General features: G+C 46.2%; 1 protein-coding gene and 1 long non-coding RNA gene across 3 annotated transcripts in view; one reads left to right on the top strand and one right to left on the bottom strand.

The window, feature by feature from the left end:
• The window catches only part of LOC126925192 (uncharacterized), a 130,532-nt gene extending 121,526 nt beyond the window's left edge, over positions 1-9,006 (top strand). For both annotated transcript variants that reach the window (XR_007713836.1, XR_007713835.1), the window contains one exon: positions 8,605-9,006. This is a non-coding gene — a long non-coding RNA (uncharacterized LOC126925192). The remainder of the gene's footprint in view (positions 1-8,604) is intronic.
• Positions 9,007-13,077: 4,071 nt separating this feature from the next.
• LOC126925038 (uncharacterized) lies at positions 13,078-17,519 on the bottom strand. The gene is made up of 2 exons (XM_050740175.1): positions 16,654-17,519; positions 13,078-16,277 (listed from the first exon to the last, which is right to left on the bottom strand). Exon 2 carries the CDS (start codon positions 16,252-16,254, stop codon positions 14,914-14,916), a length of 1,341 nt encoding a protein of 446 aa, XP_050596132.1. The 5' UTR covers positions 16,255-16,277; positions 16,654-17,519; the 3' UTR covers positions 13,078-14,913.
• Between the last annotated feature and the right edge of the window lie 1,006 nt (positions 17,520-18,525).

Here is an 18,525-nt window from a genome sequence, read left to right as displayed (position 1 = left end):
CAAAGTTCGTCGTGATTACACGTTGTATCGCGTTTTCGTCGCGAAACAAGAATTCTTGTCCAGTGTTAAAATATAAAAGAGCGTCGACGGGAGTACCGAAGGATAGCTATTTCCATTTTTCATCAGACCGGCCGTAATACGGGCTGAAATAAGTCTGCTGGCGGGGGGGGGCGGATGGTGGTGGTGAGGGGTGCCTGAAAAAGGCGGAACGGGTGTTGTATAAAACCGCTCGCGACATTACCTCCAATATTCGCAAAACGGATTCTCCGGCGGCAGCAGCCTCGCCCGCCCCCCTTCCTGGCAAACCCCTTCCACGCAACCCCCAACCAACGGCTGGTAATGAGGTGGTTTCAATTCTGGCCTCGGGGAACAACCCGGCCCGGTGTGTAGGTACATCAGCTATTGCCATGTAAATGTCCGAGAGCGAGAGGGAACGAACGGACGAGATTGATAGGAGGGACGAGACCTAGCTACCGATCCCGTGCTTTCCACTTTTTTCCTCCGAAAATTCCCAATGAATCGCCTCGATCGAGCTAACTTGCACGGCTACGGAATTAACAGAGAATTTAACGCCTGAGATTTTTAGGCGACTAGAACGTAGATACGTATAGACAAAATTGATGAACTTTTATAATGGAAGACCCTAAAAAAAAGGAGAGAGGAAATGAACGATACAGTTTTTGCAAGATACATAGCGACAAGATTTCGTGCGAGCTACGAATGTTGCTACACAAAGTTCGAGCGAGCGAAGAAGGCTGGCCGGCAAGTGCTTCCATTCAAGAAAGCTTCGAGGAACTACGACGAGCTCGCAAACACCAGCGTCGAGTTATCGCCGTGAAACGGAAACGCCGCTTTAAATCTTTTTCCCAGAGAGCAGTGAAAATTTGGTGGCACGAAATCACGGCCCAGTCTTCTGTTGGCCCCGATAACGATATAAAACAGTAGTCCACGTCCCGGTCCGCGACGAGCATTTTATATCATCGTCGACCGATGAGCGGGCAATATCTCAGCGTCTTCAAAACGGTCGCGAACTTTCCTGCTTTTCACCCCGTTAACATTGAGAGTTTCGCGTAGAAAGAAACTTGCAAGAACAAAGTGGCGAAAGAGGGACGACGGGAATGGCGAAACGAGGCTCGTGAAATAAAGTAGACAGTGTCACTCGGTATAGTTTTACGGATATATGCCCGCGGGGGTTACCGAGGGGGTGGCAGCCCCCAAAAATAAATCGCGAAGGCGCCGCTGCTCGTAATTTAAACTAGCGCAGTTTCGGTAACTAGTTCCTCTCCCCGTTCCGCTTGGACTTTCAACGACAAAGAAAACGATGGAACGATCGAAGGGTGAAATGTACGAAGGACAGAGAAAGGAAGAGAGGTGGAGGGAATAGAGCAAAGTGGTGAAGGGTCAGAGAAGCGGAATAGGTGACGTCGTAACCGAGACGGCTGTAAAGCGATTCGCAGTAAACCGCGGAATGAGTTTATTGCGCTTATTGACCGAACCCACCAAGCAGAAGTGTTCGTGTTAAAATCGCTGTTCGAGGTTTTGCGCTAGCTCGTCGATGTTTGCGACGCTTTCTTCCCTTCAATATGGAAGTCCCTTTGGCGAACGGGACGCGTCGCTTTAGTTTGTCGGGAATGTCTGATATTGCTAATTTCCTGCGAACGAGAAATATTCATTGAACATAAATCAAAGGCAAAGGTCGTACGTAACTTAATCGATCAATATTTGGAGTATCTTAAAGGCTGGCAATTTTCTGTAAGAGCTCAGACGATTATAAACTTTTAACCGAAAGTTAGTAGTAAAAAAATACAATCATGGACTTGAATCAATCTGATTCCGAGGCAAAATTAATGTTTGTCAGATTAATTTAAAGAAGTGAAATTCCACATGCAACACTAGGTACAACAGAAGCAATCGGTACTGCTGCTTAATAGTTTAATCTACAGTTTAATCACATGGTGCAAGCCAGACCGATACGAATCTCGGAAATATTTGAGGATATCCTGTTGCCATTTGCTTCGTAATCGTCAGTGACGTATTACGTTCGATTCGTTGCTTGTTTTTCACTGGGAACCGCCTCTATTTCTTCAGCAAGCCACCGTCCCTTCCAAGGTCCATAGACGGCACAAATGGAATCGCGGGGGGCAGTATTTTTTCTTCCGGACGTTATCCGTGCTCTTGCGCGACGGCCTTTTAATTCGAGGCCTCTAACGAGTAGTAAATTTTCTGCAAAGGCAATACCGGTAAACGGGAGACTGCTCCTAACAGGACAGAACCACTTAGTTTTTTCCCCCTTTTCGGCCGGCCCCTCTCGCGCCCCCAACACCCACCAGTATTAAATACTAATTCCATTAAAACCGTAGAAGGGTTGCGCCCATATCTCTGACCCATATTTCATGCCGAAAGCTTTTCAATCTGAGAAAATACTTATGGATCCGGAGCGGACCCTCTGGGATCGCAGGACGAAAAGTATGGAAGCAGGACCACGAGAAAGGATCGATAGTCGAAAGCTTTTGTTTGTCCATCGAGCCGTCGTCGGATCGTAAAAAAGAGAAATCAATTATCTTCTCCCTCTAGAAAAAAATCCCAAGCCTCTAGCATCTCCTCGTAACATCGATCGACGATATTTAAAAATTTTCATCAGCCTGTTACCTGTTTTCTTATTCGATAGCGAACCATCCTCGTACGATCGCTATTAACATATTCCACGAGAGGAGATTAATTTACGATGCAGATACGACGGAACGTTCGTTCAGCGGTACGTTGTGGACGAACAAGATCGAGCGATATCCGTAGCTCCGATTTCATTAAGTTTCTTCTTGGAAGGGTGGGTGTCGGCTAAAAAGACACGGTTTGGCGAGCGATCTCATCGACGAGCCGCGAGATCGCGCGAGAACTTCTTGCCGGCAGATAAACGCGAATGATTCGGCCTCGCGCTACCGATGCAATCACGTAGAAGGCCGCGATAACAGAGTTTCAATTACGGGCCATTCGCCTGTTCCCGCCTAATAGGCCGATCGACGATTGAAGATTAAAAGCCGATCGCGGGGGGATCGGCCTGTGTCGACCGATAATAATAATAGTGGCCGGGCGTCGGCAACTTCCCGCGGACACTTTCCAATTTCGTTTTCTTCTTTTTCTTCCTCTCTGTCTGTTCTTCTTCCTCCTCTTTGCTCGTATTCCTCGCGTCGCATCGTTCGAAGGAAAGAAAGGGAGGAAGAGAAAGGATAGAAAGAGGATCGGTAACCGGTGGCGAGAAACTTTTGGTTCAATTACTTGGCCGGTGGCGTCGGGGCTATCGCGCGATAACTCAATCGACGGGCCAGATACATGGGTGCAATCGCTAAAAGGCCCTGCGCGCCTTCGATGACGATCGCTCGGACTGATCGTGAGAACGCGCCACGGGAACGATTCCACTTACGAGCTTCTTTACGAGCGCGTAATCGTTCGCTCTGGGAGCAGCTCGTAAATCCACCTCTTTCTTCGTGGAGAACTCGCCGAACCTACTGATTTCTTCATCGTTGATGGCCGATTTATTTGTAATTTGTTCGCTTCAGGATGTCTTTGGATCTTAGAACAAAGAATGTCATCGAAAAATGCGATAATATGTCTAGGTGTTTCGACCACTCGCGGGGAGACGCGATCGCGAAGGAGCACGCCAACGGGAGTCGTAAATTCCCGTTACGATTAGATAATCGACACCACGAAATGATCGATCCCCTATTTCGGTTAGGATAATAGAGGTGGTTAAATTGACTATGACACTGGTATAACGAGTATGAATTAATGCTTTATTCCAACAACTTTGTAGAGAAGATAGTTACGCTGGTGCGTATGTATGAGTTACGTATGTGACTGATCTAAGGGTGTGCCCGATCAAAGATATGTTGACTGTATGAAAGATGGAAAATGAAAGTGCCGTTTGGTGACGGCGTTGTGGCGGAGGAAAGCTTGGAATGGGTGGATCTAAGGACATGAGATGATCTGATTCGTTTAGGACAAGTTTCGTTAAAGAGAGTGAGGGACATAGACTTCGTTGGTAATTGGCTAATTGCTATGTTGGTGGATGAGGAAGGATGCTAACTGTCTTTGAGGTAATATGACCAGTAGGAAAACCCAACTTCCCGTTGTCAATGCGTAGAAGACATAAGATCTAAATTCTATTCTAAAATCTAGAAACCGTTCGGTGAAAGAATATCTGTTTGGTCTGTAGGCTAGTAGATAGGAAATTTCTAGGATTTATGGAGGTTACTTGGGATTATTGAGAGTGAGCCATAAAGAGGCGAAGACATCTGATTGCCATTCTGCCCACGGTCCATGGCCTGGTCTAGGTAAAGAGTAGCCTGACGTAACACTAGGTATACTCAAAATCTCAACTACGATTTGCTACAATTTACACCAAACTTAAATAAATATTTATTGAAACGATAGATATCTTAGAAACTCGTAAATAATAATACTAATAATCCTTTGGTACAGAAAAAGATCGATATAAATGAACAAGTAATTAACAATTAATAGGAAATGACGTATGGTGCGAGAATAAAGACGAGTTACTGACATGTTTCTTAAACATGAGCAATTCACAGAAGAAATCGGATAAATGGACAAGTGATTTGGCATGTTTGCAGATACGCTTGATAGAGCTGCCGAAGGCATAGTTAGTCAGAACCTGTTCAGGGATGTGTAGAATAATGGAATCTTTCTGAAACCTCTTAAAAAACAGGAGGATCTGGGCAGTCTATGTATCTATTTACAGTTCTCTAGACAAATGTAACGTCAGCTACGAACCTACGTTATTCCAATGTAAAAAATCCACGGGATATTAAGAACGGATCATAGTTATAGCATGTTATCTGAATAGGCTTACCGATTTTGCAGGAAACAAATTCTCAATGAAACCAGCATACGTCCGGGGGTGGAGATTCCAGATAGGCGAGCAGTATTCGAGGTGGAAGAATCAAAACGGTATAGAGAATTCTAAATGTTATGCGATTTCTATAAATATGTGAAATATAAAAGTCAACGCAAATTTTCAATAAAGGTTTATCGGATAGAGTATAGAGGAACCGCGTAACTCGATTTCTGCAGTGACTCAATAAGAACGACGATGGTCAGCGATTGGCCACGAATCAGTCGCGACGAATCGCGCGACGAGCAAGAATGATCGGACCGGACACGCACTCGAATATCTAGGAAATCCATGCAGATCGTTAACGACGGTCAACGACAGTCCAGAGAAACGAAGCGAACGTCCATCGAGTGGTAGAGCCATTGTGTTCCCGATCCCCTGAGACAACAGGGTTCGCACCCTATTGCTTCCGACACGGACGTCTCAATTAAATGTATACGAGGCAAGTGGGGTTGATAAAGCGTTCAGTCATAAATATGAATTATCCGCGGTAAACGCTCCCTCGAGTACGGCAGTCGGGGGTTCGAAGAAGACTAAAAGTCATCCGCGAATCTGTCCTAAGAATTTGTCAGAAGTTGTTGATTGATTGCAAAGAAAACATAGATGTCTGTGGAACTTTTAAATTAGAAAATCTTCGGGAAGTGGACATTTTTCGCTATGATGCAATAAGATCTTCAAGGGCGGTAGAATAGATTTCAGGGGGATAGAAAGCGAACGGAAACCATGGGCGCGGATATCGATTCTTCCTTTCGTCCAATCGTTCTAATAGAAAAGTAATGTCACTCCCGTTCGCCGTGGCATCTCGAGGCTAATACGTCTTGCGGGCATGCAGGGGTGTTTATGAAGTATGGCGATGCGTTTTAGCAGATTGGTGACGATACTAGGGCGAGATCGTAATAACGCGAGCCGATCGAATGAATCGGCAAAGTTGCGCGAGCTTTCTATTTCAGACTGATAGATCGATGCTTTTATGAAATTGCGATAAAAAGCCAATTCATCTCGTATCTTGAAGAAAACTGTTCTGGAAGATATTCGCATCTTTTGCTTTCTATGAGGAACGCCATTTTTCTGTGATATACAGATTTTAAATTTTAAAGTTGCGAGGAAAGTTCGACGAAAGTTACAACTAAAGGTTTGGACATCGAAAGTGACTACATTATCCCTACAGTGTCCTTTCCTAGCGTGACTGCGCGTAGAACGGAGGCAATTTAACTCCAACTAGCACCTGGAACGAGATCTAAATCACGTTATCCTTTAGCCAGTGCGAAATCTGCGTTCGGGAAGTTCGGCTACCGAAGTACCTGTCTCCGACTAGCAAGGTCAGGAAAGGGGCAAAAACGAGTTCTAGAGGGTGGCGGGTGGATACAATCCCGACTAGCTAACTCGCACGGTCGCTCGTCGTGTATCCAACAACCTACATCGGTGGTTTCCTTCCTGTGGAACGTTTGTCGGTACCCCGTGCGGAATAGAAGCGGCCACGACGATTCAGAGGAGTGTGACTCGACAAGTCCCAGGAAGCGTGTGCTTTGCTAACGATGACAAACTGCCCCGTTCTAAGACGCCATATTTATGCTAATCTAGCCGGGTAGACTCTGCCTCGAACCTACGAGCTTTCTCCCCTCTCTTTTATCCTCTCCACAAACGCTTGCTTACACGTGCCTTGCCTCCACAAATTCTTTGATCGAATCGCGGGAATGGATCGTCCATCGTTCCCTCCCATTTTCCTACGAAATAGCTTTGTTCTAAAAATTCATCAGTTTCGTTGCAAGTGCTGATATTTGTTAATCAACTCCCAAGAGAAACAACGAAGAAGTCGGAAGCAATACTACAACTGGAACCGACTGTTCTGCAAAGTTTAAGGAATGGAAAGGAAGTATCATCGATGAGAAATCGTTTTCAGAGAGTCGGTTATAAATTCTTTACGACGTATCTCGACCTCAGCGTGCTCGATAACTCCGTACCTATGTGAAGCCAGAATCTAGGGGCCACACGTGCTGGTTGGAACGCGACAGGAACCATGCGTGTCTCGCGACTTCTTGTCTTGCCAACAGCGTGTTTTGCCTTTCTTTCCACCCTTCCTTCGATATTCCCCCGTCCTCTGGATCTAGCCGGGCCCCATCCCCCTGCACGCTCGCGGAGAATATGGATCGGCCCTGACAATATTGCCGCTGGAACCACCCCGTGTCTAGCGACATGATATACGCGGCCGCATTTCATATATTCCATTGTTTCCAAGTTTTCGGATCCATTTGTAAGATTAAATTTGTAATGCGGCCCACCACCCCGAACCCTGCCGCTTCGCCACCTCCTCGACGCCCATCCAGCTTTTCTGCGCGCACAACTAGAGAATCGACGCATATGGCCAACCGGCCAATTTCCATCAGACGCTTCAACCGAAATCTGGATGCTGAAATTTTGCAGATTTTGTCATACTTTTGATGATCGTCAGAGAAAGAGAAAGAGAAAGAAAGAGAGAGAGAGAGAGAGAGAGAGCTTTGCTTGAATTAATCGTCACTCAATGTAAATAACATAGCTTTCTGGTTTCAATTTCAATAGAAACAGATCTGACATAAGCTCTGTACAGTTCGAATGAAACTTCGATCACTCCACTTTTCATCATTTCGCATCCATACGCGAAAGTATTCTCGAAGAACGAAAATGGAGCGCGAAAAGGGAAAATCGGAAACGGGATCTGGGCCAGAGCAACGCGGCATTCATTTCCATCGGCGGTTTTCGTTGCTTCTGGACAAAATCACGAACGTGGGCGCGAACATGCGCCCGAAACGTATGGTGCATAAGCTGTTCGCTTTAACCGGCCACTTTCAGATTGGATGGCGCGCTCCTCGGCATATGGATTCGTCGCGGATTGAGCCGCGGTTTTCATCGCGAAATGGGAATTTCATTTCTATCGGAACCCGACACCGGGGCGACTGCCAACAGAATCGAAACAACAATCCTTTTAATCCATCAGCCAAGCTTCGTTCCTTTTCCCAATCTGAATCCTGACCAAATTTTGCGAATCTTATTTTATATCCTTCTATATTTATTATCAAAGACAATGTGGCTGTTCCACGATGCACAGAATAGAATATTCCTACACACTGTTGTAGCTCCCGTGTCAAATTCTCTCTAACAGTCAAAGTGACGTCAACGCGACAGAAAATACTCAGGGGGCGGGTCGCTTCTTCCGTTTCCGCAACGGAATCGGGCAGCAGCGCTCGAGTGAAACAAACATGTTCAGGACGGTGCAAAGCACAGGTCGACCAGTCCACCTTCGCGCTGCCACACATGCGGCAGCCTTCCCAATTATACCGCGAGAGGTCCGCGAAACTTTCATAAATTTCGTCACAGAGCGAGCAAATGGCTTCCGGTCCAGCGGTCGGACATTGTCGATAACAGGCACGTCGCCAGGGGCGAATTCAATATCGCATTCGCACCGTTCTCGTCCAACTCCACCATTTCCAGTGCCTCTACCCTCCTTTCACCCTGGCGTTGTTCCATCCCCTCTGCGAGCGACGGTGTCCTCTCCTCCGCACTACCTCTACATCCCCCGTGCACCACCCCCTCCCCACTCCCTCCCACGCACCCCTCGCATTGTCCCTCGCATTGTTCCGAAAGTTTTCGCCGGAGCCGCGTAGTCACTGCGCCGCGCGCGATTACCATATGAATTAAAGTAATGTGATATACGATCACAGGGACTATCCGGCGGAGAGGCTCGAAGAAGACGCGCGGGGCCGCGCCGTGGAGGACAGCCTCGCACCAGAAGCTATCTCGAGACCGGCCTGATCGGAGCAGCCTGCCTCCCTCGATTGATCCACCAGATTCTTCATAAAAAAACAACATATAGTATTGCTAAGAGGGATAACGATCCTCCAGCGGAGCAAGAATACTGTCGTGACAAGCGACAAATATTTTAATTTACAACAATTAAGCAGAGAGAGAAAACTTTCCATCCCGATATCATAACGAAATTAATTTAAGAAATGAAATCGTTCGTATAGTTTCATAGAATAATAATTCGTACATGTAATTTAGTCAGAAATAAACGTGAAATATCTACATGACGATCGTCGTTCGAAGGTTAAAAGGACTGTTAATTCGATGGGATTTAGCGAATAAAATTTTACGATCTCCAATTGATACTTTCGAATGGATAGAATAAGCGGAGCCCTATAAGTAAGAGTCAAGGTCTCTGATCGTAGAGAAAATTAGTACAATGCAAGGGTAGAGATGATGCTCTGCCTTCGGAATTCTAGAAGAATCGTCCGGCGATCAAGGAATCACGGTATCGCTCGCAATTCATTTAACCAGAGAAGAAGCTGTACGCGTGGCAGTCCCAGATGCGTTCAGATAAGGAGCTCGACCCCAGGAAAATGGGTGGTTGGTTTAAAACAGCGACGGGTCCCCTTGATCGCGGTCTGGACCTTTACTAGGAACGATTTGAAAGCGGGTGCACAATAGCTATCGGTACGACGGCGCGCGTAGCACGCGTCTCTGCTTTCTGGCCGACGCGATATCTCGATCGCAATAAATTCACATTAACCTATCTGCTGGTGTGGCCCTTGCCGCAGCTTTAATACATCCCATCGGGTGGCCCGCCCTCTATATCGGCCGCGGATCCGCGCCGTTGTCGGCGCCGATTTTAATTTTTCAATTTTACGAACCCCGTCGTCTTTTCTTGCCCTCTGCTTCTCGCCCATCTCCCTCCTTTCCTATGCCCTGTCTTCTTACTGATTTTGTAGCAGATGCAATCGTGATTCGGTGATAATTGGATAGGCCACGTATGAAATATTCCGTTTAACTCCTTTCAAGATAAAGCGATTGGTAGAGAGGATGAAAAAAATCTCGGTAAGTGATACAGGTATCGCGATTAAAAGCGTAAAAGTAAGTAAACAAGGGTTGGTTAAACGACTCGGTTCACAATGACCGGTGTAAGGCTCGAACATTAATTTCTAGTAATTATCAGAGGTGTAATTCACCCGGCGAGGGTCCCGGGTCGCGTCCGGGGTCGGCCAGTGCGTGTTAACGCCGTTGTTATGCCCCATTATATTGTCCTACCTACACGCCAGCCACAAAGGGGAAACGACAACTCTGCACAAACGACGAACAGAACAGATCTATTTTCAAAATTCTCACCCGCTGTTTTACGCTACTCGGTAATAAGCCAAAATAATAAAAAGGGCCGATACGTTACAATTCTTTTCCTACGAATTTTCCTTTAAAAGCCAGAAATATAAGTGTAAATGTAAGAACTACAAATTGTTCCGCTACCTAGCGATTCATCGATCCACGAAATGTTTTTTGAGGCAGAGGAGAACTTTTTCAGCAACTTATCACGCGGCAAATCGGTTCGCGAAAGATGATTCATCGAGGCGTAAAGTTTAAAACTCGAGCAATTGTACGTCGGAACAATGGTGAACGGCGTCACCGCGTAACGAATCGCCGCGAAAATTGATAAAATATTATTAAACGCCACCCCGGGCCGCCGACCAAGAGATAGCATTACTAATTTATTTAAATGGACTTATCTTTCCGAAGCCCCGATAGGAATGTAAATTGAACCCCACTGAATCAAGGGAGTAATGGCACGAGTAAGATAAAGATATTTTATTGCTTTGCGGTCGGACATATTTAAGCAGGATGGAAAATCTTTTTTCCACCGTATAACCATTCTCTCTCTCTCTCTCTCTTTCTCTCATATGCTTCGATATCACAAAAAATCGTCCACCTTTTTTAACCATGTTAATTGGAAAAAAGATGTTCTTCTTCAGAATTCACAAAAAAGTACCTTCTGAACTTTATCAATGCTCAAACGCCTATCCAAACGTGTAACCTTGAACGTCAACACGAAACACCGCGGCGCACGAAGCACACAGTGACAAGGAACGGAAGCTGGTGAGGGCGCGATCGTGCGGCTGGACCATCCGCAGAGGGATGAAACAGGCCTGCGAGGGTGGAAGGGACAGGAGGGAAGAGAGCGTGTGAGCCAGGGGATGGGAGAAGGTGGTGAATCCTCTTCTACACCTTGATTTACTGTCGGCGATATTTTCTCGTCGGCGCTAGTTGGCGCCTACCGCACCACCGCACTCGACAATGGTGGCCGCTTGACATTTTGTTTCGAATTATTGCCCGCCTGGCCGGTCCTTTCTATTTCGGCCTCCACCGCACGACACCGCTGCGGTCTGCTTTTTTCCCAGACAGCTCTTTGTCGAGCCGCAAACTATGCGCGAGCGGTGCGCAGTATCCGCTTCGAATTCGGCGGCTGTCCTTTCACCGCGGATTTACCGTCTTCCGCGACAGGACAGAAGGATTCAACGATACCGGCGATATGCTGGACGTGTGTTTATTCTCGTGGTTGAGAAATTCGATAAATTTGACGTGTTTCCGTATTTTATACTACAAGCGGATATATGTATTTCTATCGTAATTGCTTCTGGTATGGCGTGTGAAAAAGCTTAGAGGCGAAACGAAGCATATGTGCTAGAAAAGTGGCGTTGTGAAAATCGTTTAGCAACGTCTGATTGAGATCGATACGCCAAAACGGGGATCATCGTGAGACCGATGTAAGCTGCGTGTTCGCAGTCAAGTTACATAATCGCGACGAAACACCGTGGCTAATTGGGAATCGGGGTGACCGACGGCATTGGGACCCATCTTTCTACCAGCACTCGTATAAACTCTGACTTTCAGCCGTATACCTTTTTACAAAAATAAAGTGCTTCTTCGATTACGGTATCTTATATAAAGATTCAAATCTTTAAAGCAAGTCTCGTTTCTTAACGAATGCAATGGAAGATGGAATATGTAAGGGTGAGTCACGTCTTGCTCGATCCGCTCATGGGAACACAGAAGCGAAGATATCGAATGATCGACGTAGCGTATGTAGTCTCGCGTCGAAGACGTGACTCGTCTGGCGAGAATCGGCAAACCGAGAAGTTAATGTCTTGGAACGGACGCCATATTAGCATATCCGCGTCCAATCGTCGCCCACGTGGCAAGGGCGCCGTGGCAAATCAGCCCGGAGCTATGACATTGTCATTATTTCACTGACAGAACAAGCATGCGCGCGATTCTCCACGGTGAAGTATCGCTAACAAGGGTGGGAAGACCGATTGTCTGATCGGAACCAAGAGGGATGAATGGCTGCGATGCTCCTTTTAAATCGAACCACCGAACATAATGGTCAGGATCTCTTTCAAATCCACTTCCACCTCCATACCGCGATTCGTTTTTATTGAATCGTTGCGGTCGTCGATTGATACTTTCGTCAACGTTTCGTGACTCTAAGAGAACGATTCCTCGAATTCGGCATCGAGTCCGTAGAGATGGAAGGGCGACGATAATAAGACGAAAGCGTGGAAGAAACGGAAGCGTCGGGGACGGATTTGCTCGTTAAATGGAAGACAGGAGCAGGCCACGGTGGAAAGAGGATGATGGGAATTTCCGAGGGGGTTCTTCCTAGTTTTATAAGGGATATGACTGTTCCTGGAGCCCGTGGGTTGCTTCGTGTTATTTATCTTTATGGACCTCGGGCAGAGGGTAAGTACACTTATTCTCGGGGTAGGGGGTTAAGGGGCGAAGTTAAGCCGAAACGAGGGCGGTAAGAGATTGTTTGTCGTATTGGCTGCGGTTTCGACGGGCTTAACGTTACCCGTTTAGGGGATTTCTCTGTGGTTTTTCTCTCGAGAGGCTGATACCTCCCTGAATAGTCTTCAGGGAGTTTTCTAGCGTGGATGTTCGATTCAACAAGTCGATATTTGCGCAAGTCACTTTCGCTGGAATATTTGTCAGTATCCTGCTTTGTAATTGTAATTTTTACGATCGTTTCTAACAAACGTTATACGAGTAAGGTTTCTTAGGAAACAACGATCGATACAACGACGTTCGAAAGTATCCGAGTAGGGAGAGATTTCAAGTGGTTAAAAATTAATCTATTGCCGTGTAATCGGCTTTTTGGCGGTGCAGGGACAATCGTACAAAAGAGAAACGAATTAAAAAAAGTAACTTTGATACCTTTCCCGAATGAGAGAGTTATTACCATGAGGAATTAAGGACAACTAAGGAAACACGGTGTAGAATAACGTTAAACTTCTGCTACGAAACCATAGAATTTATAAGATGGAGAAGAGACGAAACGAAGAAGTGGATAAGGTTTAACATTCGCAGAGTTCTCTTCACGGATATTCTTTTTATTCATTAACAACGATTCCGAATACATACAGTGCTTATGTACAGAGTGATATTTACATTGAACCGATACAACGTGACACGTCGTAATAAATAATTCTTATCAAACAAAACAGAACGTCGATGATAATTTTACACCTGTATGAAGAATCATTTACATCGGACTTACATCGTACACATATATCTAGAACAACGTCGTATGGGCCGCAATATTCTAAGAAATCCGTGGATCCGATATAGAATCGTTATTTGATAACGTCGAACTTCCACGGAGACTATTCCATGAGTCGCCTTTACGGTATTAACGTCTCCTTTAGCGATCGAGGAAAGAACACTCTCAATTTTTTTTTTTTTTCATTAAAATTGAAAAAAAATCTTCTAGATCGAATATATATACACACTACGGCAATTATTGCTGTACAGAATACTGTAGCTTTTTATCATTCTTATCCTTAAAAAGATTTATTCGTTTGTATTGGCTCGAATCCCATCTGTTTCCTTATTTTATTTCACCTCTGTTCCGATGCTTTTGATAAATTCTTAATTATCAATGTGCTCGATAGGAAGAACCAAAAGGGGGAAACATAACAGAAATACACAGGTGAGCGAATCACGATTCAGCAGAGCGACGAAATAAGCAAACATTAAGCCAGGAATGGAAGTGGCGATAAGTCAAGCAATTCCGGGCAATATTAAGCCACTCCGAGCGGCAGGTTAACCCTATGTTAAGCCGTACGTCGAGCAGGAGGGGATCATAGGGGCGGGGGAGGCGCGGCGGGGGTGGAGCCGGGGATAGCTACGGAGGTCGCGTGTATTTAAAACGCGAATGCGCGCCAGCCGATTCACTGTTTGAAGTTAAATGGAGTGTAAATGGCAGATAACAAACCGGCACTGTTTCCGATTACGGCATTCATTGTTTCCTACCATTATGCGCGCTCCGCCGGTTTGTGTGTTAGCCGGGGTACGGTTTACGATCTATTTATTGCCGCGCCACCCCCGACACACAAATGAACGCGGCTTACGTCGCGTTCTGTCCCCGCCAGAGCACGCTCTCTGCCCCACCTGTGCTCTAACCCCCTCGACACACCTGCCTACCAGCCAACGTGAATCAAAACGTTCAGTTTTTCCAGCTGGAAAAAAATATTGACAATATTTTAAATCGCGAAAATTGTGATGACGTAAAAGAAAATAATTGGGATTCAAGCAATACTCGAGCGATCTATCATACCCTTAGAACTAGGATAAATTCCGATCAATCGACCATTAATCGCGATATTTACAAATTTCTCCTACCTAATATTGACTAAAGAGGGAATATCACCTTATCTCGCAAAGGTAAGATCTCTTAAGTTAATCGGTAAAGCTTCTAGCGATTAGTTCGTTATCATACACGTATACCATGTAAAATGTCGTAATCGATTAATCTCGTGAAATACTTCAGTTAAAATGGACAAGTGCAAAAATCTCGTGAATATTTGGTTAACGAGGAGTTTGTGGTAGAATAAGTGATCCTGTGTATCGAGCTACGTATGTTAGGAGATGATATCTTAAAAAACTGGAAGAGCATTTATCTTCGTCCGATCGAATTTCAATTCTCATAGATGAATGATCAAATTAAAAACAGATTAATCGAGTCTTATAATAAAATAACAATAAAAAATAACATCCCTGAAACAAATTCTCTCACTTCTCCTTCCAAGTTCTCAAAGTCCTTAAAATTTAAACTCCATATCCTCCCCTTCGTAAAAGAAACAATCTTAATTTTCAAACGAATAGCCACTGGTCAATATCGTGTCTTCTGTCGACGATTTCCGTCGTCACTTGCTGTGAACAGTAGTGGCTCGTCTCTTCACTTCGACCTGATCCACGATCGCGTCGCTCTCCTTATCCTGATGCGCGGTCATGTGCCTAGTCAGATGGTGCCTTTCCCTAAAGCTCTCGTCGCAGACAGGGCACCTTAGTTTCTCCTCCCTTCGCCTTCTGGCAGCTTCGCCGGAGTTTTCGTTCTTATGATGTGATCTCATGTGGTACACCAGGTCGGAGGTCATCCGAAATGATAGATTGCACTTGGCGCAAACATTTTGCGCGGGCAGAGTCAACGCGGCGAACGACGAGGGCAGAAGACCAGCCACCCCAGCGGCCGTCGCCAGAAATCTCGGTCTAGTCAACGCATCCGCCATCGGTGGAAATACGGAGATCGGATTGTATGACAAATTCGGATAAACTGGTGGTAGATCCGGTCGGAAGCTGGGTATCTTTGGACTGGGTACTTTGGGTGGTTGGGCAATCTGGGGTATCTTCAAATTCTCCAGTAGACCAGGTTGACTGCTCTCGGGACTGACTAGGAAAGGATAAGACATTTTCGTGGGAAACGGCGCGTACTTGTATCCGGTAGTAGCTGTCAGTGGTACCACTGGTGGACTGACGCTGCTCTGGTATCCGGTACGATCGTCTGGCGATATGGAGGATCTTGGCGAAGTCTGTCCATCGTCGTTGAAACCGTTCCTTTGTGCTGTCAGATTCACCTTCGTAAACGCGCTTCGAGATTCTCCATGTCTGTCGGTCGGACAGGGTATAACTGTATCATAAACCTTATTGCAAGTCAGGTTTGGCTCCACCGCATCCGGGCAAGTGGTTAACATCGACTGATGAGTAGCAAACGCAGGTGGACTGGGTGATTTCTGTAGACGGGTGCCAGAGACGTACCTCCGAGTGTCGGTATCAGGTGACAAACCTGGTAACGTCGGAGTCAGCGTTCTCGGAGATATATACGGAGGACTTAAAGAGTTCTCCGTGCACTGCATCATCCTCCTCCTATCAGAACCACCGGTGTCGTTGTCGTAGTTCTTGATCGTGAGATTCTGCGGCAGTCTGTCCGAGTCCAAGATGTTTTCCGTTGATATTTCTTCGCGAATACGATCCTTCCTGCTCGACACCATCCTCATTTTCTCGCTCTGCCGACGAGCAAGGTTCTCGTCAGGCGCGACGAGGAACGCCACGTCGAAGGAACGCTTGCTAGCACGCTGAAGAGGATACGAAGCGTCGGAGGTGACGTCGCTGATAGACGGAGGACTGGACGACGTCAACCCCGACGTAGCCGTCGTAGACGTCGCGGGGGCGGCACGGTCGATGCCACTCGTACGATCTTCCATTGTCATCCTGCTCGCTCCGGATGATCGACCTGTGACAATGACGGCCGATGGTCAATTTACCAAGTTCCACGGAAATGATGGATGAGACTCGCGCCTCTATACTCGAACACCAGGTGTTACGACCATGCTCAAACTGAGGGAAACTGGGTCAATGAAAATAGACAAGCGATTTCGTAGATGCGTTTGAACGAGTGGAGACGTGTAATCGAACGTCGGTGAGAATTGACAATATCTTCTAAACGATTGATAGCGCGAATAACAAAGACTTTCACGTAGAAATTACAAAGCAATTAAGTACACGAAATTAAGTGTAGTAACAAAGTAATTATCTAAAAACTACAAATTTCGTGGAGAAACGAAAGACTACTTAATTACTTTGTTTCAAGCATACAAAACTAAACTTACCGGACCACGCGTCCAACAGAGAATTCCTCTTCCGGCAATCACCGTGTATCAGCCACGCTGCACACCCCCTTCGGGTGTCAATCCTCCTTGGTCTAAGACATCAGTTCACACAGTTTCCTTCCATCGGATAACAAACATGAGGTTAATCACAAGCGTCGGTGATAACACCGGCACAGATGAGCGATCCGATCGCAGTAACACCGAAGAAGAAACACAGAGAACAAGGATAAGGGTACAACGTGCATCGGCGGACCACGTTAAAATGAGGGAACCGGCCGCGCATCCCCAGTATTTAGGGGTAGAATCCCGCGGAGGGTAGCTCGGCGTGGCAGGTGGAGGCGCAACGAGGGTGGCACCGGCCAATGGCAACGTTCCCAGGGTTAGACGGGGGTGGAGCGTACGAACGGGGTGAACATATTCGGTCGTCGGGACGCGTCTGCTAGTCCCATCCAGACCACGCCTACATATTTCAGGTTCGACACATGTGCCCGGGATCGTCGTCGTCGTCGTCGTAGCCGTCCTCGTCGACTCTTTCCTCTTCTGCCCTCTCTCCACGTTGCGCAACGCGTTCCGCAGAATCCCGTTACCCCGTTAGCCCGAGATCTAAAGGGAATGGGGGTGATGGCGGGCCCGAGCGGGGCTGTAATTCAGCCTGACAAACGATCTTGAATATTTTTAACGCCCGCGCCAGCCTCGACTCCTTTTTTTATGGTCGATCTCCTGGATATTGGACGTTCGGCAGACTCGTCGAATCCGCTGATGGACCTCCACCGTGCCCGATTATCCCGCCAATGATCATTCGCCCCGACTTTTCGAGCATTCCCTCCAGCATTTTCTATTCGAGAGAAATCTTTTCTCCGATCTTTCTTCTCGTCTTTAACGTTTATAAAGTTGCATATAGATTCAACGACGTTGGAGAATCATTTCGATTTTAATTCTTTATTTTTGAAGTTCAGGACTATTCGTGGTTTATTAGTTGGTCATCTTATGAACACCTCGTTACCGAAGAGAAACGAGGTGCATTAAATTGACCGTACCGGACAGAAGGTACCAGCAGAGCCACCAGAGATCATTATTTTACGGATTATCTTCTTGACGAATTCCTCCCATTTCTCGGCAGTTCGATAAATACCACGATCCCTCCAGTTGATATGCGGCTCTTACGAAAGCATTTCTACCCGATAATCACAATTTTTTATCATCTTTTCAACGCCACTGTTTTACCAACACCTTCATCGTGACCAAATTTCATTTGAAATTATTCGGCAAAGCTTGTTAATATTTGCAATATTTTCTCATAGGATGTTAAAGCATAAAAACAGTAAAACGAAACGATACAAGTAAAAGAAGCAGAGTGAGACTGGAGTTCTATGCTTGAGCAATAATACCCGCTATCGCGAAAAAAAAGGAAGTAAAAAGGCTGGCTAGCACGCGAAGCCAATAGGCGATCAATCATAAAACTGGTGATCTATTTTGCCCGGCATGTGAGAGCCGTCGAGTTCTTACGCTCACGATTCCCGGGATTCTGCGAACTCTGCGGGGAACGCCTAGAGGTTAAAGGACATTAACTTCTTGATTGAGTCGGCAAAAAGTTGTAATGACCTTTCGATTGGACTGGCCGACCCCAGCGGAGATTCGCGGATCACGGAAGACGAAACGACCTGTATCTAAGTTTTTCCCAGCTTCCCTGTTTCGAAATTATTTACTACAACCAGATTAATAATTATTATACGACGAACCACCCTTATAAACATTTCTCCCGGTGTTGTTCCACACGAGTAAGAGAAAAAGAGAACTTTCTCGAGGCTGGAATAAATTGAATCGTTCGACTATCAACGAAGCAGATGATGGCGAACGGTCCAAGCCGGGTTT

Source organism: Bombus affinis, chromosome 2 (genome assembly GCF_024516045.1).
Source record: "Bombus affinis isolate iyBomAffi1 chromosome 2, iyBomAffi1.2, whole genome shotgun sequence".
Lineage (NCBI taxonomy): Eukaryota > Metazoa > Arthropoda > Insecta > Hymenoptera > Apidae > Bombus > Bombus affinis.
This window is presented reverse-complemented; position numbering and strand designations above follow the sequence as displayed.

Bases quoted from the DNA above. Each gene is read 5' to 3' on its own strand.
- LOC126925038 (XM_050740175.1), bottom strand. From the start codon at position 16,254: ATGACAATGGAAGATCGTACGAGTGGCATCGACCGTGCCGCCCCCGCG.